The sequence below is a fragment of the Pomacea canaliculata genome, linkage group LG8 (assembly GCF_003073045.1).
Source record: "Pomacea canaliculata isolate SZHN2017 linkage group LG8, ASM307304v1, whole genome shotgun sequence".
In the NCBI taxonomy this organism is placed as follows: domain Eukaryota; kingdom Metazoa; phylum Mollusca; class Gastropoda; order Architaenioglossa; family Ampullariidae; genus Pomacea; species Pomacea canaliculata.
In genome coordinates, this window is record NC_037597.1 from 6,271,428 (window position 1) to 6,295,580 (window position 24,153).

The 24,153-nt window shown below is 40.7% G+C and overlaps 3 protein-coding genes and 1 long non-coding RNA gene across 6 annotated transcripts in view; 3 read left to right on the plus strand and 1 right to left on the minus strand.

Annotated features, from left to right (window-relative positions):
* The window catches only part of LOC112569759 (cytochrome P450 3A5-like), a 73,587-nt gene extending 69,892 nt beyond the window's left edge, over window positions 1-3,695 (plus strand). Inside the window, exons 6-11 of the mRNA XM_025247655.1 lie at window positions 2,005-2,068; window positions 2,182-2,339; window positions 2,532-2,620; window positions 2,821-2,958; window positions 3,151-3,316; window positions 3,457-3,695. Coding sequence (XP_025103440.1) covers window positions 2,005-2,068; window positions 2,182-2,339; window positions 2,532-2,620; window positions 2,821-2,958; window positions 3,151-3,316; window positions 3,457-3,534 — 693 coding nt within the window. The 3' untranslated portion in view covers window positions 3,535-3,695. The remainder of the gene's footprint in view (window positions 1-2,004; window positions 2,069-2,181; window positions 2,340-2,531; window positions 2,621-2,820; window positions 2,959-3,150; window positions 3,317-3,456) is intronic.
* The window catches only part of LOC112569751 (cytochrome P450 3A21-like), a 22,272-nt gene extending 9,790 nt beyond the window's left edge, over window positions 1-12,482 (plus strand). The window contains exons 2-15 of one of the 3 annotated variants that reach the window (XM_025247629.1): window positions 5,403-5,619; window positions 6,500-6,596; window positions 7,009-7,061; window positions 7,353-7,446; window positions 7,730-7,855; window positions 8,107-8,195; window positions 8,410-8,561; window positions 8,852-8,976; window positions 9,303-9,381; window positions 9,576-9,733; window positions 9,929-10,017; window positions 10,292-10,429; window positions 10,794-10,950; window positions 11,443-12,482. In XM_025247629.1, the coding sequence (XP_025103414.1) occupies window positions 5,546-5,619; window positions 6,500-6,596; window positions 7,009-7,061; window positions 7,353-7,446; window positions 7,730-7,855; window positions 8,107-8,195; window positions 8,410-8,561; window positions 8,852-8,976; window positions 9,303-9,381; window positions 9,576-9,733; window positions 9,929-10,017; window positions 10,292-10,429; window positions 10,794-10,950; window positions 11,443-11,529 (1,518 nt within the window). In that variant the 5' untranslated portion in view covers window positions 5,403-5,545 and the 3' untranslated portion in view covers window positions 11,530-12,482. Of the gene's footprint in view, window positions 1-5,120; window positions 5,620-6,499; window positions 6,597-7,008; window positions 7,062-7,352; window positions 7,447-7,729; window positions 7,856-8,106; window positions 8,196-8,409; window positions 8,562-8,851; window positions 8,977-9,302; window positions 9,382-9,575; window positions 9,734-9,928; window positions 10,018-10,291; window positions 10,430-10,793; window positions 10,951-11,442 lie in introns of those variants that run through there. The other 2 variants (XM_025247628.1, XM_025247627.1) reach the window with 2 other exon arrangements.
* A 590-nt stretch (window positions 12,483-13,072) lies between these two features.
* LOC112569750 (cytochrome P450 3A5-like) lies at window positions 13,073-22,936 on the plus strand. The gene is made up of 14 exons (XM_025247625.1): window positions 13,073-13,466; window positions 14,789-14,885; window positions 15,205-15,257; window positions 15,446-15,542; window positions 15,750-15,869; window positions 16,382-16,470; window positions 17,243-17,397; window positions 17,951-18,084; window positions 18,328-18,391; window positions 18,785-18,942; window positions 19,294-19,382; window positions 19,987-20,124; window positions 20,723-20,888; window positions 21,916-22,936. The coding sequence occupies exons 1-14, from the start codon at window positions 13,237-13,239 to the stop codon at window positions 21,991-21,993; spliced, it is 1,668 nt and encodes a 555-aa protein (XP_025103410.1). The 5' UTR covers window positions 13,073-13,236; the 3' UTR covers window positions 21,994-22,936.
* Window positions 15,268-17,217, minus strand: LOC112569762. Its single transcript, XR_003100529.1, has 3 exons — window positions 16,810-17,217; window positions 16,559-16,672; window positions 15,268-15,494 (listed from the first exon to the last, which is right to left on the minus strand). It is a non-coding gene; the product is annotated as an uncharacterized LOC112569762 (long non-coding RNA).
* Window positions 22,937-24,153: the final 1,217 nt, after the last annotated feature.

Genomic DNA, 24,153 nt, shown 5'->3' on the forward strand with positions numbered 1-24,153 from the left:
TTTGGCTCATCGCTGAAGTTTGCTTCATATGATTGTGTATAAATGAGTTAACAACGTGTTGTTGTGTGAAAAGACAGAAATTAATGATGATATAAACACAACAATATGTATAAGTATTTCTTCTTATTTAGACAGACTGGTATTATCGTCATGTACTGCACATTGTGGGTTTCTAGTTTATGCTAAATCCGCCCACCTATGCAGACAAGGACTATTTTCACCGGATGTCACGTGGAGCTCTTCGTAGCTGATGGAACACCACGTTCACTGCCGACAAGTTGAAGAATGTAAGTGTAAGTATATATTAAATATACGTTATTAGACAAAATAAAGAACTTATATTTTCAAAACTCTCCGACAATTCGCGAATACCTTGCTAACTTTTATATGGTAATTGACTTTCAAGTAGAAGCTTTGTCGGCCCAACATCAATTTTATTTGTCCGTCTTGCTAATTTGTTCGACTCATGTCAAGCCCAAACGTGTGTCTTTATATTATGTATATCTCTCTTCAAAAAACAGAGAGCACCTAATAGACCGATCGTGCTAACATTTCTGAAGACAATATCCAAGAAATACGAGGCGCCAAGAATCATTGACATCAAGGAGTAGTTATTTGGGTACTGCACTGGCCAACTAATGTTTCTATGATAACAGTGACGGAGACTGTATCTTGTAGATTGAATGCACATTCACAACACACACACACAGTCATCGTTCAGAAGTTTTGAGTAGACGTTCTAAATTATTTAGCTCCTGGGCTGTATAAAGAAAGATACCGAGCATATCGGGGAATGAGAAAACATAACAAGCAATGATGTTAAAAAAAAGAACACAAGCATGTTTGTAAAAAATAGATGTAAAAGGCTCTAAATACCGAAGTGAATTGTTTAAATGTCCCACCGCTATTTCACTGAGCAAAAGTTACCATGTTCAACATCCCTGGGAAGAATATACTGAAGAATATTTTCCAATTAGGAAAACTTATATTCAACTTATAGGGAAACGTCGTCACAAGTCGTTGGTCCAGTCTGACATCTGTTCTTTCAGTGTCTTTGGCGCCTTCACCATGGACGTGGTTGCGGGGACGGCGGCATTCGGACTGGAGACCCAACTCCCAGACACAACCGGCCGAGCCCTTCGTCCAAAGCTGTCAGTACATGTTCCGTAGAATGACAGGAAACAGCAGAAGACTGCTCACAATCGTAGGCAAGTGAAAGAAATATCTTGTATAAATTGAACTTATTTGACAAAAACATGCTTGAAAAGATCTTCAGCATGTGTCAAGAAGCTAAAAGTGTGGGGGTTGCAAAGAAAGACGGAGAACAGAAAGGAGAAAGTGGACCTTGTAGACAGACGATTTGTTGCTTTTTTTTTCTTAGTTTTTAATGAAGCAGAGTAATATATACAAGTATCACATTTTCATTTAAAGATCTTTGTTTCTTTGTTGGTCTCTCCATGAACACATTAGTCAGAAACTGTATCAATAAGAAGAAATATTCTCGCCTTAGTTTGGAGAATGATATTTTACAGCGATGTTTCCATTCCTGACTCCACTCATAAGGCTACTGGGCAAAGGCATTTCCACGGGCAAAGAGTCTGACTTTCTTGTCCATTCCGTGTACAGGATGGTCGACGAAAGACGACAAGTGATAGGCGATGAAAAGGTCAGTGACCTCAAACTGTGTAGATGATGTTTAAAACCTCTTGTGGCAGCGTACGCCGCTATAAAAAATGTATGAGTGTGTAGAACATTTGGTTAATCTCTAAAAATGAATTAATTTACAGAGGTGCGAACAACTATAGGGACAGGATGAAAAGCTTTTAAAAATGGCTTTCAAAGAATATGGATAAAAGCATGCATACACTGGTTTACAGTGTGTGTGTGTGTGTGTGTGTGTGTGTGTGTGTGTGTGTGTGTGTGTGTGTGTGTGTGTGTGTGTGTGTGTGTGTGTGTGTGTGCGTGTGTGTGGTATGCGTGTGGTGTGTGTGTCCGTGTCAACAGCGCACAGACTTCCTACAGCTGCTAGTCAATGCCGAGGACACTGGGTTGGACGTAGGTCAGAAACGTGAGTACATGAACTTTTATCTCGTTTCCATGCAGTTACCTGTTGTCATACGTGTTAATAACAAACCACAATTTTTCCAACGACATATTGTAAGCATCCATGCCTTTACCCAGGTATGACGAGGGAGGAGGTTGCTGCTCAAGGTGTTATCATCCTGATCGCCGGCTACGAGACAACGGCCACCACCCTGCAGTACCTGACCTACAACCTGGCCATGAACCAGGACGTTCAGCAGCGAGTATACGAGGAGATGAGAGACGAGCTGGGCGATGTGAGTCCTTAACGTCACGTCAGCCTCAAGAACACTTAGTACAGGGCTGTTAGGGGTATCTGGTAGATGACGATTATTCTGTCGATTAGTTAATAAATAAACCGACAAAGGACTATTTATTATTGACTCACAGTCTTCACTCAGTGTCTATCTAGTGTCTCATAATCTCCATTACAATACCCATGTACCCAGGAGGACCCCACCTACGACAACGTGGGCAGACTGAAGTACCTGGACAACGTCATCCACGAGACACTCCGGCTCTTCCCACCTGTGTCATTGTGAGTTGTCTTGCATTGTAATGTTGTCGGCTCCGACTGTCACTGTAATAACCATCCGTTACTCATTAGTATCACTGTAGTCGAAGTGTTTATTTAAAAAATAAATGTATGTGTTTGGAGAGGGAGATATACTAGATGTAAATATTTAGATGCGACATTCGACTTGAGTTCTTAGACTCAACTTCGTCTTCCTAAAACAGGATCCACAGACGAGTTTTGCATTCAAGAACCATCAAAGGGTTGACCATTCCTGCTGGTGTCGGTGTGTATATCCCCATCTACAGCATCATGCACGACCCAGACTACTTCGACGACCCGGAGAAATTCTGGCCTGAAAGGTAACTTTACACAATCTCAGATGTACACAGAGATACACCTGAATAAATTACTGAAGGTGAGTTATAAAGTTTACCATTTAAGGAGTAAATAGACATTGTAGAAAACAATTTAGGAAAGCACAATCATTATCTTGAACACACCGTTAAAGGATGCAAAAAATGAGTATTTGTTGTTTTTCATTATTTATTCAGGTTTAGCGAGGCGGAAAGCTCCAAGCTACCCAGCATCCTCTCGGAGCTGGCCTTTGGCTACGGTCCACGTCAGTGTATCGGCATGCGTCTGGCGCTTCTGGAAATCAAGTTCGCTGCCGTGCGCATCCTGCGTCACTTCCGGTTTCTTCCGTGTGAAGACACACCGGTAAGTGTATGTTATTGTGTGGCTAATTACTGTAAATACCAAATTGTTATTGTACAGCAGTGTGGTGAACTGATAGACGCATCAATCTTTATGAAATAATGAAATAAACTGCATTGATCCTTTGTCCCGTGATGGTCCAGGACAAGATCGAGTTTGTGACAGCTGGACTCACTGCACCCACGAAACCTATCAAGCTGAGAACCGAACTCCGTGTGTGACGTCAGGATACCTCTCTCGTGGAACTGGAACCGTGCCTGGGATGAACTTTGAGCCTCACACTATTGAGCTAATATTTGTCAATGAAAACGATTTCGACTGTATCCGTGCACAGGTTGTCTTAAATGTGCTAACCACTATAATACAGTAATATACTAACAAACTGTATAATGAATTGCTTTATGAAACGAACATACTGTCAGGGTTAGGGTTGTCCTACCAGACAAAGTGAGGCGAAACGGCTTCTATCTGAATATACTGTCTTTCCTTACATCTTTCTTTACTCATAAGAGGGGATAATAATATTTAATACTTTCAGTTCATTCCTCCTGATGACTGACCTAAAGTACACCTCGGTTTGAGTGCAATGTTCGAACTTTTACAAATGGCCAACAATTCACGACAGCAACATAGTGCCCCTAACAACTTTTCTCTTCTTATCTAACCCGACCATTGTGCCGGGTGGAGGTCATCGGTGCTTGCGTCTTCCTGAGTCCATAAAACCGAGAACTGGACTCGGAGAAGACTTCTACAATCAAAAGGGTTAGGACCAGTTTAGCACCCGTGGACTTGTTTGTGTGTTCTCCCTTGTGAGAGAGAGAGGACAGGAAAGGAGACAAAGGCAAACAACCCAAATAACACAAACAAAAACGCAATGGAATTTTTAAACTTAGGTTTTATTCGTCTTGTTTAGTTTTTTTTTATTATTCCCATTGGTGACCGACATACGGCACTGCATCTGGGTTTGGGTACAGTGTCCGTACTTTTTGAACGACGCAAGTGGGCATCACTTCACGCCTGTGGCACAGCACCCATTCACCTTCTGCCAAAGCGATTTTTCTATCCAGGTATCTCCTGTCCCTCCAGAGTCCTACAAAGTCTAGCATTTTCCAGTATCTCGTATATATGCTATTCCGAATTGCTTGATTTTGAGAACAAGCCGCCTGTCCCTTCCCGATGAACTCGACGTCGCGACCTCCTGCAGGGTGCCTGGAAGCAATGTGGACATTCAGGACACGACTGTCATTTTCCAGATGCAGAGTGTAAGAAACAATGCGTACATAGCAACCGGAAAATAAAATAATAATACTACAGTGTGAACACTAGTGTACATGCACGTCGCACTCAAAACTTGGCAAGCCGTATATTGATATCCCCGCTTATGAGGAAAGAAAGATAAGAGATAAAAAAGACAGATAAAAAAGCAATAAAATTAAAGTTTGAAAATTCTGTTGTTTTTATGTTTGTATCTGTTGCGCTGTTCATTCTTCTCTCCTTCATATATTCGAGTTTTGCTTGTTTGTGGAGAATACACTCAGTCCTAACCTGACAGTGTGTTCAGATAGAAGTCGTTCGCCTCAGCACTCAGACCCTACAGCAAGTACAATGGTCGGGTGAGGGAGACGTGTTATGGCCATGATACTCGGCGGTGCCTGTGATGTCCACACCGCCTTTTGTACGGGTAGTAATTGGAGAAGACTGCCGCTAGCATTCCGCACGGCGTGTACTCCTACCTTCCTCGCAAGGGCGATACCACTCACTTCACTCAGGTAGGAAGACTTCGGCGACAAACAATAATAAAAGGTTTATACTTAGCTTCGAAGCCAGATGCTTTCATTTCAAAGGCGGTCTAATCGGATAAGAAACGATTGCAGCGCATGTGATTCGATTAAAAATAGTTTATATTTTTTATCTCTGCATTGGCCATTGTGAAGCTATTGTAAAAGGAAATCCATTTTGTGGAGTAACAGCGGTCATTCAAAAATAAGAGTAGGCGGTCTGTCGAGCCTTGCCTCGTTCCTGTATTTCACTGAGGTGTGGGTCAGACGCCACGCGCGGAATGTCAGACGCCAGCGAGCCGCAGGACGAGGTACAGAGGCAGTTAGACTAACCCTGACTGAAGCTAATCACATATTCCACTGCAGCACAACGAGTGTTTTATCATCCTCACAGAGCACTAGAGAGTTTACATCTTCTCTCAAACTCATGTAAACTGCTCTGAGTGACTGTCAAATGGAGATCAGCTGTGCCATGGACTGGCTTCTGCCTGCCTCTTTATTCTTGCTGGTTGTCCTGCTCGTGTACATGTAAGTATACACACGTGATATCAAAAGAATTACATTTATTAACTTAATTCTAGCAGGTATGTTCTTGTTTTTCTTGTGTTAGCAGCAGCAGCAGTACTAGCTTTTTAAAGACCTGCCCATGTGTGGGAAGTGTCCTGGTTTTTCACCCTGACAGTGTTAATAGTGTACTTTCTCAGCGCGCAGCTGCCTTCGCCAGCAGGATCCCGAAGGTCACGCTTGAGTACGCTCTAGGTGCACTATGGGTACATATACAACCCTTAGCCCAGGGGTGGGCAATTAATTTTCCCAAGGGGCCGGATGAGAAACTGGGATGGTTCTAGAGGGCCGGACTAATATAGTTAACTCAGTTATACCCAATACTGTATATGTAGTATATTTATTGGCGGGCGGGTCAGCGGGCGGGCCGGTCAGAGACAGGAGGCGGGCCGGATCCGGCCCGCGGGCCGGCGTTTGCCCAGGTCTGCCTTAGCCTATGTACCCATAATGGTTATTAACCCTGATCTCCCCCGTCCTGGAAACTCTAGCTGCTATATCTTGTGGAATGTCGATACTGCAGTCTAACTCCAAACACCCAGAAGCAGTTTTGCGATAAAATTCTTGCTCACACTTATGTAACGGCTAATGGTAGGTGTTTGATCTGTGAGACCACAGCAATGGAAGTCCTCCCAAGCCGTAAAGAAGTCCTAAAGAAGTTGTGATCTTTATCGTACAGTATAAATTATGAGGTATGGTACTCCAGCATCACTCAGAATTTTACTGATCCTACATTCTTTGGATGAGGATAATAAGGCGCTAGACAAGCGAATATTTATTATCATTTGTTATCATTTGTTATCATTTGTTATCATTTGTTTCACATTTGTCTACATCTTACCGGCAGGTATGGCACGTGGACGTTTTCAACATTTACCAGGTGTGACATACCAGGACCAACCCCGGTCCCGTTCCTCGGAAACCTGATTGAGATTCGGAAGAAGGTGAGACAAAAAGTCCATCGTGTAACATCCTCAGACACTTATTCTGACGGTATTACCTGTAATCATTGTCGATGAAACAGCGGAGAGAGAAGAGAACTAAGTAGGTAGTGATGCTCTCACAAGTTTACTTTTAGGTACCAGCTAGCAGACTAAGTCACAACAGTTTGCTATCTAAAAGATACAAGTCACACATTCCCCGCAGTTTACTGACTCAAAGAAATTTCAACAAGCTCACTACTGCCGTGAATCTTGAGAAGCCACGGTCACGTGACACCACCCTCTCCCCTCAACTGTACTTAACACTGCGTGTAAAGCAAGAGTAAACATAGATTTCTAAAAGTATGATATTTCAAAGTATTTTTACCTGTGGTCGAGGGTCATGAATATGATTCTGCTGTGTATACCTTTACAGAACATCTTCAACACTCTGGTCGACTGGAGTAGACAGTATGGAAAAACTTTCGGGTATGTTGATGAGTGTTGATAAACGTGAGCGTGTGGGTGACAATGGCAATGACACCTGATGATGAGAAGGATGTTAGTAAACGTGGCATGTGGAAGATTTTGTATTCAGTGTAAGTTTAAACAATACAAGACTTGGTGATGTGATTATTGTAGTGACCAGCTGTCATCAACTAGAAACAGTTGTAACTAAGATGGAGCAAGCAAAGTAGGTACAGACACGAATACAGACATATTTTTCCAATTAGCATAATTTTTTTTAATCTCGATCCTACTCCATGCTACTATATTTAGATGCTTCTTCATGAGGGCGCCAGTGCTTCTGACCACTGACTTGGATATCGTGAAGGAAGTCTTTGTGAAAGATTTTTCCAACTTCACAGATCGCGTACGTATTATTTGAATAAACAGTAAGTATGCTATCACTGTCCACATTTAAAAAACAGCGCAGTCTCCTTATAAACCTGTAATACACACGCACTACACTACACACATACAAACACACAGACACACACGATTTTTATTTATATAATAGTATCGTTACTTTAAAATTCAATTCGTCCATCATGTGCTGCAAGGGGAGAATGAAATCCGTCTTTCTTGCTGACGATCTTAACGAGGGTTTCTAATTCATTCTTACACATTCATGTCCTGTGAACGTCTGCTGACAGGGCAACGTCATCGCACGTCCAACTCTCTACCCGGCCAACCTGTCTGTGGCTGGGGCTAAGGGCGACACATGGCGGCGGCTACGTCACACTATGACGCCGACGTTCAGCACTGGCAAGCTGAAGCTGGTCAGCAACTTGTCAGCAACTTAGCGAGTAACTTAGATGTCTTGTGTGCTCAACCACGTGACTGAAGTGCGTAAACAACAGACTGTTTGGAAAAAATACCTGTTTTCTATATTGCTCTAATGTTGTATAAATGAATGTTTCAGATGAAGGACGCATGCGATATATGGCGTAGACATTTAATAATTGGCGAGTCACTTTTTAGTTTGCAGGAACTGTGTTTTGTAAGAAATATTTTGTGATCTCATTTACAGATGAATCCTTCTGTCAACCGTTGCTGTGACAGCCTATCTCAGGCCTTACAGAGACACACAGAAAAGCGACAACTTGTGGACGTCAAGAGGTCTGTCAACACCTGTTCGAGCACGTGTCTTCGACAGACAGGAAAACGCAGACAAACCAGCATAGAGTCCTGACTAAAAAATTTTTTTTAATGAAATAAGAAGCAAATTTCAAAACGCAAGAAGTGAAATAATCTATTAGTGCTCAGTGGGTTGACATCTGTCGTAATCAGAAAAATTTTCGAGTTTAACGGATTTTATAATTCTGTTGCCCAGAGTATTTGGAGCATACACCACAGACGTCATCGCTGGAACAGCGTTCAGTCTGGAGACCGACTTCCAGACAAACGAGAATGATGTTTTTATGCAGGCAGCCATCAATCTCATGAGAAAATCAACCAGCATGACCTTACTTGCTTTAATTATTAGTAAGTAAACGACGCAGAAGGGAACAAAAGGTTCCCAGTGAGCCAAACAGAAAAAATGTCGTTCGCTTCAGATGACCCAGATATAAGACACAAGCTTTTGATATCATAGCCAAATTACAAATTATTCTCATTTTTTTCTAGGCCGAAAATTGCGCAATGCAAGAAAATTTATTTTAAAAAATCAAGCAAATATTGTAATACCTTCTGCTAGACCCACATACAATAAAAGGTGGTAAAAATATTTCCTTATTCGTATACAAAATGAAAACGAAATAATTATCTCGTTTCAGCACTTTTTCCATGTCTTCAGCAACCCTTGAGATTCTTCCAAATTTCTGATGCACGGGAAGATGCCAAAATTGTCATACGTGTAATTAACAACCTCATAGAGGAAAGGAAACAGAGTGGCCAAAAAGTAAGTCATGTGACCTCTGATACTGCAGTAATGAAAAAAGAGAACTTAAGTCTTTAGAATGTCTTTATTATCCCTTTATAGGCCATCTTCTCTGTTCACAACATTAAAGGTCACACTTTCATCCCAAATCGGTGTTCTACTGTGACCTCGCATAAGGATTTGCCTTAGTTGCCTTTTTAATGGTAGGTCCTTCTTTTGGAAGATCCTTAAAAAAAATCACGAAGGGATCGTCCATCTATTCGGTGATTTTTCAATTCCATTGATGTACTATAAAAAGGAAGTAACCTGCAAAAGTGTGTTTCAGCATGTCTTTAAATGTATTTCAGGAACATGTAGACCTTCTTCAGCTCTTGCTGGACTCAGAAGCTTCAGAAGCCGACATTGCCGCCAAGCCCCAAGACAGACGTGTGTAGACAGTATTAGCAAGTCTTATTTAATACAGAGTTAAGCGACAGTTCTTAACAGGTTAATGAAACTCTATATAATAAAACTCTATAACTCTTAAAGATTCTTAAAAATTCTTTCGTCCATGTTAATGCCTGGTTAAATAGGAAGACTTTCTCCCGAGGTAAATTTACTGCATATTCATGTTTTCTCAGAAATGACAAAAGATGAAATCATCGGACAATGTATTACCATCTTTCTGGCTGGCTACGAAACCACGGCGGCGACCTTACAGTACATGATCTACTTACTGGCCGTCAACCCTGACAAGCAGGAGAAACTCTACGACGAGATCATCACAACTATTGGCGATGTAAGTGCATGCAGTGCGCATGTCTTCCTGATGTGTAAGTCATATCTTTATCACAGATTGCAGTTTGTATTACTCGCGGAAAGAAGAGGGATGGGAAATGACAGGGAAGTTGGTTTTATTGAAGAAATAGCAGCTGAGATCTGTTGACAGCTTAAGAAGTTTAATTTCCGGTGTTTACGGTATTTTTGTTTGCAGGATACAGCTACCTATGAGAATGTGATGAGCCTGAAATATCTGGACAACACTCTTAAAGAAACGCTGCGATGCTTTCCACCGGCCCCATTGTAAGCTGGAGTTTGGAAGTGGATAGTTCGAGTCCTAAAGAGGGTCTTCTTATCTCTAGAGTAGACGGTATTGTTTTCGCTAGACTCCTTCTTGTTGTTGTAAAAACCATGTACATATATATTCGCACATAACAGACACGCTGACTGCTACAACAGACACTATGAGTGATAAGACATTGTCAAGATCTGTAATTTTGTACGTGCTGTGAGCTAATTAATCGAATCAATGTTCTTGTAGAGTCAGTCCAATCAAATATTCAACTGTTTTTGCCAGGGTAACTCGCATTGCAGCCGAGACGACAACCATTAAAGATGTCACCATCCAGGCTGGAACGTCTGTCGGTGTTTCCATCTGCTCCATCATGCAAGACGACCAGATCTTCCCTGAGCCCAGCAAGTTCCTTCCGGAGAGGTAAGGGAGGGATGGGAAACGTAGAACGTCAGACTGCTGCAGGTAAACTCACAGTAAACCAACACACTATGGAGTATAGTTTCATGTCAACCTCTTCCAGATTCTTCAATGAACTGCTACGCCCCTTACTTGAAGACCTATACCTAAGCTTCGTGTTGCTGAGATGTCCACTGGAAGCTGTAATTAATCGTAAGACATGGGAGAGATTTGCATTAAGGGATAAACGGGGGTTAAAAATTAAGTTTAATTTAGGGATGTTTTGTTTTGCTTTTGGTCTTTTGTTTTTGATTTTTTGTTTTGTTTTTGGTTTTTGGTATTTTGTTGTTGATGTTTTGTTTTGTTTTTTTGCCTCTATGTTTATTAGGTTTGATAACGAGGACATGCCAACCCTGATACGCGAGTTGGCCTTCGGGATGGGTCCTCGTCAGTGTATCGGCATGAGACTGGCGCTGTACGAGGCCAAGATGGCCGCCGTCACCATTGTCCGACGGTTCAAGTTTATTAAGGTGCCGGAGACCCCTGTAAGTAATCATCATAGACATTATTAAAAACGATTTCTATTTTTTCTGTAATTAGGAGGACCAACTAGTGGTTAGGCGTTACTCGCAAAGATTAACATTATCGTTTGTGGCAAAGAGTAATATATTTCAGCGAGAAAACGGTTTCAACAGCAACAGCATTCTTCCAATGTTATTTCCACCACAGAAGCAGCTGAGCTTCATCAATACATAAAATGTTTTCAGTGAAGATCTTTTCGGCTAAAAAAAGAGTGTGTATGTAGAGGGGTGGAAACTAACTCATTAACTCATTTTAAATATTAAAGACAGAGCGAATACCTATACTCAAGGGAGAAGAGCATGAAGTACAGTACCAAAACCCCAGTACAACATTAATCAAACCATTTCAACCCGATCCCAAGTTAAAATGGGACAGCACCTTGTATTTTACTGTCATTTTGCTCCATTTGAATAATACTTCTTTGGCAAAGAACGTGTACCTTTTTCTTTTTACAGGAAATGATCACTTTCAGTACCTCAGCAAGGTTTTCCTCCCCTGATAAACTAATCTTCGTGGGGACTGAACTGCGCAACAGTCAGTGAGAGCGCCCTCCTGGTTTAACTGAAGGAGACAACAGAGATGTTGACGCCATGGCAAGAGCTTATCTTACCTTCACAAAGACGCTTACTTACCTGCTTAACGTCCGTGTGCTTTGGAGAAAATGTCAAATACAATATAACCCCTGATATACTAAAACGATAATGGTGGTCAAACCATATATTGTTATTATTACATTATTATTACATTATTATGCCAGACTTTGCTTTAGTCTATAAAGTATTCAGTAATAATTATCAACTTATTCATGAAATTCCTGATGCTTGTATGTTTCGCTGACTTTTTTCCTGCGCATATTGAAGTTTTTTATTGTAATTTTGGTTCACATACCTTGTGTACTCGATTTAGAACATAAACGGGTTAGTGCAGTTAAAGAGAATGGATCTCTCGTCTATGGCTTACGATCCTGTTTAGCTACTGTAAGTATACAAAAGTACAGCAGATATATTAAATATACCAGCTTCACACTAACAAACTTTCTTAGTTTTTAAATTGAATGATTGTATGGGTGTGTGGGATGTGACTGGATGCTGCTTACCTCATTGATGAAGTCGTTTAGCTTATGTACTTGTAACGATTCGCGATTCTGGCGAGTCTGGTTAGATTCTCATTTATTTTTAATTCTCCTTGTAGTCAGGGAAGAGCAGTCGCGCGAGCCGCGTCAGCTCTCATTCTTTTACGTCATGTATGAAATGACGTAATTGAGCTCGACACAGCGTAACTAGGACGACGGTAGTCAATGGAGGGAGAAGCCATGCCGACCCTGTAACATTGTACTGATGATTGGTCGGCACAGTCTCCAAGAAAGACTGTTAGGAGGTCGTCCTAGTTACCTGGTCGCGAAGGACCTGATTGGTCAACAGAGGAGACAGAAGCAAGTAAGCTAGTGGACCTAACGTTTCTCGGGACAGTCGAGACCGAGCACGAGAGAGTAAAGAGCTCTGTAGAGAGTAAACATTGTGTGCATTGCTTCAACGTTATATCCAACGTTCTTCAGAGGGAGGTTATCATTTGTATTCCGAGTTGTGGTGTAGCTATTAATTCCACTGGAATATATCAGCTTCGTCGATACAAGTGATGTGGCTTTAATGTGGTTTTTAGACTCACGAACTTCGTGAAATAATTCGTTGGATATAACCTGTTGGTCCAGTCAGTCATCTCGCCAGCCCGTCTGTTAACCATAGAAGGGGGTTGGCGCTGAGGGAGTAGTGTTCTTTTATTTTGTTTCATCCACATTTCATCACTAATTACTTTCTTAAACATTAAATGTGTTAATTGGTGGCCGGACCTTTTTGCTGAAAAAGGTGGAAGAGTGCGTCGAGCGTGGTTTACATGCAGATGTTTACACGCGCTCGCAGACAAATTTAAACACTCTTCTCAAAAACGTTACAGTACTCCACAAAAAAAAAAAAATGTATCTGTTATACAAAAATAAACAATAACGATATATTGTAGTGGCCGAAATAGAACTTTGAACATGTGAGGAAACCGTAAATGTATAATTCCTGGAGATTCAGGCTTCACCTTGTGATTTAATGATGAAGTAATACGTGATAGGAAAGGAGTCTTTTGAGCCTGGCATGTCACGGATCGGGTAGGTCTTTAAGGGCGGTGCTCCCTTCTTGCAAAACAAACTCGAACTTCTTAGCCTGTACTCCACTGGCAGGCCAGTCGGTGCACGCACAATGTGAATGAACAGTGAAGTGAATCACTGGCTGTGGCTGAGGGACTGGGAGGATATAAACCCTGAGGCGACGCCAGTGAGCCGAAGGTTGCGCCAGTTGTCTCCCCCCATTAGTTCCTCCTGCTGTCTGACGACTGTAGACGTGTTACACTCTCTCCTCAACATGGATGTGCTGGGACTCGTCGATGTTCCTGTGTGGCTGATGTTGCTCATCATGCTAGTGCTGACACTCTATGTGTAAGTACATGTACAGATGTTTTCATCTTACAGCAGTCTCTAACAGGTGTGTAGGCATGTAGCGCCCTTGCTCTGTGCCTGGTGTGTGTGTAGACATGAACTGCCGTCCTGCAGATGTACAGTGTAGACACGACTAGACTGCACTAGACATAATTATAGTGGATCATGACTAGCTGCTTTGTGTTTCACTAGACAGTTTCTTGTGAGCAAACAAGCATTGTAGAACAGAGAAGGGTAGAGTACAAGTCTCCATGTAGACAAGGCAACCACACAGGGTAACCCACGCGCAGTGTTGTTGCTTGTCGCTAGTGCTGAGAGGAGGGAAAGGTCAAGAGTCAAAGTTCTTACTGGGTTACACACACAGTCCCTGATTTTGGATTTCGTCGACTTTTCGTTAGTGTGAAATTTGAATCACCCCCGGCCCCCCCCCCCTACTCTCGACGATAATTTTTTTAATTATAAAATAGCCTTTGTGAGAGATAATGCTTGTGCGTCGTACAGTTAGACAACGTTGTTAGAAGACGCTTGATGCTGTAGTTACATCCACTGACGCCTGCACCGCCCCGGTACACCAGTTCTCGATGCCCGAGTTTCCTTCTCACAATCAAACACAAGGTACGTAAGCATTGAGTCTGTGGGTGCACACACACACATAAAACACACGAACCGTGAAGAGAGTCACACAGGGGTCACACAGGACATACAAAGGCGCCTCCACTGCCTCTCACATCTTTCGTCTTCACTGTATGATTAAAGTGAACTTGAGTTCGAGGTCAAGTCCAGGGCACTGCACTGTGTCCCAGTGGGTTCACGCGTACCTCACAGCTGTGTGCGTTATTAAAGGACTGCAGCTCCTCCAGTTGTACTCGTTCAGTCAAACCTATGCCTTGACAGATCACGTGATGTTTACAAAAATCTTGCTTTTTCGCCGTGGTGACCTCTATTTCCATCGCACTTGGGCTGGAGGCGAGTTTGTCTGTAACGGTCTATAACTCTCTGTTGCCACCCCCCCCCCCCATGATATCCATGACATCAGCGAAAGGGAGGTTACTGAGAGCCCCGGTCCCCCGCCTCACGACCAACACAGAAGTGCGATGGTCCTGCAGTACAAGACTTTCTCTAGGTAGATGTTGAACAGCACGAGTACCCTTGGTCTACACCCACCGACTTGGAAAAGAGCCCAACCCACCTGGACATTGAAGAGTACCCAGGTCCTTGATGGTTCCTCCCCATTGAACGAGCGCAGTGCTTTCTGTATGACGGTATGACGGTTTGGCTAATTATTAAACGCGTTTTTTGTTTTCAATACTATGGTATCTCAGGTACGCGACATGGAACCACGGCTTGTTTACGAGTCTGGGAATACCTGGTCCCAAACCTCTACCATTCTTGGGAAATGCAAGGGACATCAACAAAAAGGTAGATACAATACAATCCAAAGGCGACTTCGTAATTTTTTGTGAACTCCTTCGCATATTATTTAGCAGATTTTAAATGAAAAAAAAAATCCTTTGCGATTTCGTAAGTGGGGAGACAGACACAAACAGAGAGAAAAAAAGCAAAAAAACAAAAAAAAAACAAAAAACAAAAACAAAAAAATGCAAGAAGACAAATATAAATTAAAGAAAATTGATACACGTTTTGAATTTTTAGCCCCCGGTTTCCCCATTTCCGAGGTTAAAAAGAAAAAAGAGCGTCGCATGATAGTAACTTTTAAAGAGGATTGTTTTTCTTACAGGGTTTTATTGATGCTTTAACAGATTGGAGAAAACAATTTGGCCACGTGTATGGGTAAGTAGAAACGTTTACATCTACTTGTGGCTGGTATATGCTATAAACTTTAGTATTTAGCAGCATTATATATATATTGGCGCTGTAAAACACAAACATGGAGAAAAATAAATGCTTTTAGTAAATTACTTGGCTGTATTTTAGTGTACTCTATAATTAGGTGTTAAAGAAATCTTTTCACATTTCAGAACCTTCTTCGTACTCAAGCCCATGGTTGTCGTCAGTGATCTTGACATACTGAAAGAAATACTGGTCAAGGACTTCAACAATTTTGCGGACAGATTCGTAAGTATTATTTTTTATCATCTCTGACAAATTTGAGCACAGTTAACAATATCCAGTCACATAAAAATTAAATAATGGTTTGAACACAACAACGAAGTAATCAAATTATTAAATATCCATTTTTAATACTTCTTATAAATATGAAGACAGAACTAGTATTGTTCATCATGTCATGTTACATTCGGTTTTGTGGGATTTGTTTTATAGATTTTAGCTAACATCCTCCCGGCCATAGTAACCAAGGGACTATTTTTCACCGGAGGTTCAGCGTGGAAGCGTCTTCGTAGGCTGATGACACCTACGTTCACTGCCGGCAAGTTAAAGAATGTAAGTGTGTGTGTGTGTGTAACATATGTAAATGATAATTACATTATTAGACAAAAGGACCTGCAAACTTTTTCTAATACAACATCTGTGTTTCCAAAAATTTCGTAATTTCATTTTGTACCATTTGATAAGTTAAAGTTTACTTCTCAAGTTAAAAATTAAAAAATCTAATTTTTAACACACTTTTTAAGTTTACTAAAAAGGAAAAAAAATAATTTTCTTTAACATATATCACTTAAGATAACGAAAACTCAATTGGAAAAAAAAGAAAATTTGTCGGGCTGTTTAATACATTCCTGACCTTCTGATACTCTAACTCTAGTCAGGTATCTTAACATTTACTACTACTGTTTAACTGATTTTAAGAACATTCTAGTTTATGGTTGGGGAGGAAGGGTTAAAACAATTAACAATGGAAGATATTATTGGACGAGAAATTAACGTGTTTTTTGTTGTTTGTTTGTTTGTTTTTTGGTTTTTCATTATTTTTGTGGCACTGCTGTTGAGAACAGATGAGTCACTTCATGGACCGATGTGCTAATATTCTGAAGGACAATCTCCAGGACAAAACAAGGCGCCAAGAAGTGATTGACATCAAGGAGTAAGTTTGTTTTTACACTGCTCTGGAATATGTCATGCTTTCTAAGGATAACAGTGAAACAGCCACTACAATTTACCCCAAAAGATACGATTTGGTTCACTGTTCAGTCCTTCTTGTTACAGCCACAAACCACACAAGAACAGAGCCATCATCCGGTGAAGTGTCGGGTAGATTATTCTAAAGTATCCGGCGTCCTTGCGATCTGTACAAATGGTAGATGCTAAAATGGTTTGGTTAATTAAGACAAAATCTAACGAGAAAGGACGTACGAAAACGTAATTAACTGTCTAATATCACAATGATATTTAATTAAGCAGGAGAGGCCGTGTTCCGACATACCTGAAGAATATTTTCACGTTCAGGCTTTGTGAAAAATCGGTCCTGTAGCAGTACTAGATCAGAGTTCAGCTGAGGTCATAGGAAATGACATCACAAAAGAGAATGACATCACAAGAGAGAATGACACCACAAGAGAGATTGACGTCAACCGGTATTGACGTATGTATCGAGGACGTTAGAAAACAAGCAGACGTTTGGAAAAGAACATGGAAGCTAGATCAAAATAAAGCTTACTGACACAGTACTTCTGATGTGTGAAGTCCCAGGATGTGTTACTACAGAACGCACGTGCTTTTGTTGGTTAACTTGGGGTCGCAAGCAGACAGACGGGTGTCCGTAAGACTGTCCGACTATACATTGACTTCTCGCATGAAAAACATGTACGAGAACGTCCGTTACAAGTCGTTGGTCAGTCTGACATCTGTTCTTTCAGTGTCTTTGGCGCCTTCACCATGGACGTGGTTGCGGGGACGGCATTCGGACTGGAGACCAACTCCCAGACACAACCTGCCGAGCCTTTCATCCAGAGTTGTAAGATCATGTTCTACAAAATGTCAGGAAGCGGAAACAGATGGCTCACAATCGCAGGTAAGTGCAGGAGACATCTTCCTGACCAAACACACGTAACTACTAAAACAAAAGCACATATAAAGTTATTTTGCCTAATAAGTATTTTGGATAAGACAATAATCTACAAGTATCACATTTTCATTCAAAGACGTCAAGAAATCTTTACGAGTTTGAAAAGACGCGTTACTCACAATGTTCATTCGTCGGCCTGTAGGTGTTATTTTCTCAAATTATCTGAAGGGGCCTGACTGTGGTCTAAATGTGTTGAGTAAAAATGTTTATTATTAAACATTTAGAACTGGAAACAGCACTACTCGTCTAATGTGTAAACTCTAGGTCACAGAATGGTTTCATTAAGCGTTTTGCGTTGTCTAAGATGGCCAACAAATTCTGTGCCGAACCCAGCATTATATCTTTTTTATTCTAAAGCCTAACTTTGTTGGCTGAGACAATTTAGAATTTGCGACCACAAAGTGGAAATCTTGGTCTCTATTAGCACGTTGGTCATGAAGTGTAATTATACGGAAATAGAAACACGATCTGATCTTCACATTAGTACTATATTTTATAGCGATGTTCCCGTTCCTGAGTCCACTCATAATGGCAATGGGCAAAGGTGTATTATCGGGCAAAGAGTCTGACTTTCTCGTCCACGCCGTGTACAGGATGGTCGACGAAAGACGACAAGCAATAGATGACGAAAAGGTCAGTGAAGATAAAAACTATGTGTCGTCTGCAGCGGTGCGACGCTAGGAGGGAGTTTAAGGGTGCAAGACAAAATTATGTATGTGTGAAACCTTATTTAACTTACAAAAGATGAAATAATACAGAAATCGGAGGAACAGCTATAAAAATTATTTTCAAAGAATAAGAAGAAAGGTAAGCGAGCGGTGTGTGACATAATGACCTATAGTATACTTTTGCGTGTTTTTCTCCCCGTGTCAACAGCGCACAGACTTCCTACAGCTGCTAGTGAATGCCAAAGACAATGGGTTGGACGTCGATGAAAAACGTGAGTACAGAAACCTGACAAACAGACGTACTGGCAGTATGTTCTATCCCTGTCCTTGGACTCATGTGTCTGTTTGTTTATAAAATCACGTGGTGATCCCCACTGGTTGATGATACGCGTTCAGAGCCTGTGTGCTTGGAAATATGCATACATGTATGTGAGTATATAAGTTATGTAAATGTCCTGAGTGTGTGTTAAGGGGAGGGAAGATGTTTGTTAGTTGGGATTTTACAATAATTCATCCTCTATATATATACAATGCACTTTAAAGCTATGTAAGGCATAAAATTTTAAAATGTATAATATATAGTCTCGTTGTCATACGTGTTAATAACAGTCAACCTTTAATTTTTCCGACGGTATGTTGTAAACATCTATGCCCTTTAACCCCAGGTATGTCGAGAGAGGAGGTTGCGGGTCAAGGCTTTATCATCCTGATCGCCGGGTACGAGACAACGGCCACCACCCTGCAGTACCTGACCTACAACCTGGCCATGAACCAGGACGTTCAGCAGCGAGTGTACGAGGAGATGAGAGACGAGCTGGGCGATGTGAGTCCTTAACGTCACCTCAGCCTCGATGTAACTTAGTACAGGGCTGTTAGGGGTATCTGGGTAGATGACGAGGTTATCTATTAGTTTAAAACCGTGTGTAATCTTTTATAATTCGACCACACTATAATTTATTATCCCCATACAGTAAAAGATTTTAACTCATTCGAATGATATCTCGCCTTATTTTACACTATTTCACATTTGGATCACACTGATCACCACGCAGCAGACCGACAACAGACGGTCAGCTAGACCGACAAAAGGACTATCCATGATCTGACCTCACAGTCTTCACTCGGTGTCCACTATTGTGTTTCATAATTTCCGTTACAATACCCATGTTCCCAGGAGGACCCGACCTACGACAACGTGGGCAGACTGAAGTACCTGGACAACGTCATCCACGAGACACTCCGGGTCTTTCCGCCTGTGTCATTGTGAGTTGTCTTACATTGTAATCATGTCGGTTCCGAATGTCACTATAATAACCAAAGGCTTTCTCTGATAACTGTCCATAACTGTCACTGTAGTCAAAGTTTTTATTTTAAACATAAAAGTTTTACGTTGATTTGTTTGGAGGTGAGGAAATTTTTAAAATATATTAATTTGTAAATCTTTGTTTAAGATACTGGATTTACAGGAAGACAAAGATATATACACATTTTGCGAGAAAGAAACACTGCAATTTTTGTTCTAATACCAACGATATGTAAACTTTTGTAAGCCTATCAAAATATTCCCATTTTCCTTTTCAATTCTTTGGGCATGCATTCCTAGGATTTCTGTTCTGAACTTGAGAGAGAGCAGAAAGTAAAATGAGTATTAACCCTCCTCTCCTCAACTCTCAACCACATGTGTGAACAAGTACGTCACAAACAGAAGCACAGTGGACAGACACATGATCATATTCTTAAAAATTATACTTAGAGTAATGTTTATAAGCAAAACATTGTATACTTGTTGATTAAGTGTACGAGCTCAAAATTCGGACCCGACACTCTACACTTAATAGTCAGACTTTGCTTCCTCTCCTCAAAACAGTATCACCAGACAAGCATTGAAGTCAAGAACTATCAAAGGAGTGACCATTCCCGCCGGCATGGGAGTGGCTATCCCCATCTACAGCATCATGCACGACCCAGACTACTTCGACGACCCGGAGAAATTCTGGCCTGAAAGGTAACTTCTAACGCTATCAGACCTGATAAATTCTTAGATGAAAGATGAGTGAAAACTGCATTCCTTAACATCTAACAATCATTTAGATTCACTATACGTTTTTTTAAAATTTAACACTTTCTAATTCATAATTGAATCAAAAACCTACGCAGAACAACTAAAAAACAAAAATTGAGGCGGACAAACCCTTGCTGACGTGAATAATTTATACTTTTAATAAGTCTGATCAGGACTTTACGCACAGCATTGAGGAAAACGGTTAGGTAGCAAAAGTCACTCTTATTCTCTCAATCCTAATTTTTGCCATTTATTCTAGTGGATGTTGCACTCAGTGATGTTGCAGCAAAGAAAAGCTGGCCATTGTGAACCGCTCCCACTCACGCCCTAACCCATGCAAAACACCATCCGCCCACCTTTCCCGGTTCTCGATGTCATTCAAGAAAATAAAAACGCCATCAGGGTTGTGACAAGGTGTAAAATAGAGATTGTAGCAACTGGTATTTATGAAGGCACTGAATATTATCTTGAATAAATGCACCGTTTACTTGTGTCCAAAAGCACACACACACATAATTCGTCGTCTTACATTTCATGACAGGTTTAGCGAGGCAGAGAGCTCCAAGCTACCTAGCATCCTCTCGGAGCTGGCCTTTGGCTACGGTCCACGTCAGTGTATCGGCATGCGTCTGGCGCTTCTAGAAATCAAGTTTGCTGCTGTGCGCATGCTTCGTCATTTCCGGTTTCTTCCGTGCGAGGACACGCCGGTAAGTGTTTGTTATTAATTGTGTGGCTAATAATTTTTTAAGATCAAGGTGTTTTTGTAAACAGCAATATAATCCGCTGGTGAAGAATCAGCCTCCATGAAAATAACTCATTGCACTGCGATGTTTCAAAGAACTACCTATTAGTATGTAAGTCAACCAGCGAATGTCTGATGTATACCATGCACAACTCCAGGTTCATCAAGCTTGCCCCCCCCCCCCCTGACTTGAATGGAAAAAAACTTCATCTTTAAAAAAATCATCTTTAAACTGCCAAAGAAAGGTGACTGCAACAACACGCGGGGTATAACCCTGTTCTCATAAACAAGCAAAATCTTCAGTAGAATCATTTTGAATAGGCTCACCCCTGTTCTTGATGACATCATCATCGAAAAGGAAGGGCATGCAGTAATCAAATCACTCTAAAACTGCGTTTATAGACTTTGAGAAAGTATTTGATAGCATACACCGAGAGTCGTTATGCATCACTAAGGAATACCTCAAAATAGTAAATTATAATAAAAGCACTGTGTACAATCTGTTACTGCCAGAGGTTTGTAGCAACATCAAGCTAACGGACATCTTCAAACATTACCACTGGTGTCAAACTAGGATCAGTTCTCTCACGTTTCCTGTTAACACTGGCCATGGACTGGCATAAAAAACAAACAACATATGACAAGAAAAGAGAAATCCGTTGGACACCTACATCTGCACTGGAAGACTAAGATTGCTGACTAAGATTACGTTATCCAACACAACGATGCGCAGGGAAAGATCAACAATCTGACCTGGAACAGCATGGCTAAACTTGCTGCTGACAGACAGAAATGAAAGTCTTTAGTGGCTGCCTTATATACCCCATAGGTATAAAGAGGACTAAGTAAGAGCGATGTGTCAACATCTATTAAATAAGTAAAATTTTATTTGTGACAATTTCAGCATTATTAGGAAACATATTAAAAAAACACAGATTAATAAATTTTCAGAACTGCATTGATCTCTAATATTTTGCCCTGTGATGGTCCAGGACAAGATCGATTTTGTGACAACTGGAATCACTGCACCCAAGAAACCTCTCAAGCTCAGAACAGAACTTCGTGTGTGACGTCAGAAGGTCTCATGAAGCTGGAACCGTGCCTGGGATGAACTGTCTGTCTCACACTATCGCACGATTTCAACTGTATTTGTTGTCCTTTATATATAATCTTTGTCTCTTTACCCAATATATCTCGAATATAGTGAGTATAATAAATTACTGAATTAATGTAATAAAGAGCGATGTGAACCAAGATTTCAAAGAATTGTCAAGTTGAAGTCATTTGACTAAAGCTTTTAGATCCTCAAAGACAAAGCCCAACTGGTTACAGCTGACATCATATGAAAATGTCCTTTTGCGTTGCTTAACAAAACAGTTGCTCAAGAAATAAAACTAATGTGGAATGGGGAACTTGTTTCCTGCATTAATTTCTTAAAGACATTATATAGGGCTTTTTTGCTGAGTAAGGTATTATAAAAAAAATAAGAGGACAAATATGTCTAATATATAAATGATTTGTACCAACAGTATCTCAAAGCTAAAATTGCATCATATAACTCGTGGTGAACTTTCAAATTAACTTTTGACGAATGTACAGTTGTTCTGTGGTATTAGATGGGCTCCACAAAATAATATTTTGTATATATATATATGAAATTGGGATTAATCACATGGTTATAGAAAACAAAGTAAAACATGACAATATAAAGAGACTATATCTTCCATCTAATTGTTAAAACAAATGAATCCCTTTTTTCCCTCTAAATTTTACTTTCTGCAATAGGAGAAGTATTCAAATACTTTTGAGCATCCAGGCGTCAGGACTGACTAACGTTCCGTTTTTGTGAACCTTCCATCTTTCTTCATTCCCAAACAAAAATGGTTGTTGGCAAGCAACACACACATGACGAAACAATAAAAGTTAATTTAAAAGAAGATACTAATTTCATTATGTGTTACTGCTAGCATAAACTAGATAAACACAATTATGAAACATCCTTTTTGTTCTGCATTTGCTGGACTGCTTGTATGTGAGAGAGAGAGCCACTGTCAGGTACGACTGCACCAGCCTTGAAGACAGTCAAGTACTACTGCATCATTGTTAAATGCGTGTACTGATAAATACAAAGTGCACGAAAGAACTCTAGAATTTGTTTACAACAAGGAAGCTGGGGAAGCAACCGGGAAGGTTTTTCGTGACCGTTAGTAAGCACCACGTCATTATCCGACTGCCGCGGGCAAAGCATTGACAATGGCAGCAATATGGCCGGCTCATACAAGGATGTACAACCACTTTAAGTTAAAGAGAAGCCTTTAGCGATGGTGTCTCCGTTGTACTTGCCATAATTTCAACCTGTGTGGGGCTCGTGCTGCTGAATGTTGTCCAGAAGTGATAACGTCCTTCGGAGCTGTGCAGAAACTGTACAATATATTTAGGAGAAGCCCTCAGAGATAGGACATTTTGACAGAAACTATATTGACTGTTCTTTACACAATGTATCAGACATTCCTGAATGTAAAGGGCTTTAATATACACCACAACTTCTCTTATCTCTGATGCATGGTAAACAAAAGAGGCAAAGACGCAGTGTAATTAGCATTCTGTTATCTGACATCAAGAGTGTGAAATGGAAAAGGGAAGAGTGCATAGTTTATTTTTTTAGGGATCAACAGTTTACAAAGGTCCATATATTCAGGGCATGCAAAAGAGAAAGTGCTGTTCAGTATCAACTGTGTCAAAGCAAAAGGGAAGTTCAAACATTCTGAGTGAGTTAAGCAATAACGCTGCTGATGGTAGTTAATTACAGTTAAGCCCATTGTACATTTTAAGAAAGTATTTCCTAGGCCTCTGTGTTTCAACCAGACAAGGTAGTTGCTTCAAATGAGTCTTGAATGCATTATATGGGAAATATCTTGATCTGCTTTAAATTGCATCATGTCACTGCTGGTGGTGACAGTCTATCTATCAGCCTCTGTTTCAGGATTTGTTAAAAAAAAAAAAAGTTTATCGTCTCCAGTACCTTGACATTCCCACACCATTCCAAAACCGTATTAATACAAAAATATCTTAATAAAGTGTAGCCATGTTTTCTTGTTTTGTTCGTGCAGTGGAGTTAACATTAAATGGACTTTCTTCTGTGTGGCATTTTTAGCAGACGGAGCTAATATCCAACACACCGCACTGATGTAGTAACAAAGGATCACATTCCCTCCTCATATGTCAGCAAG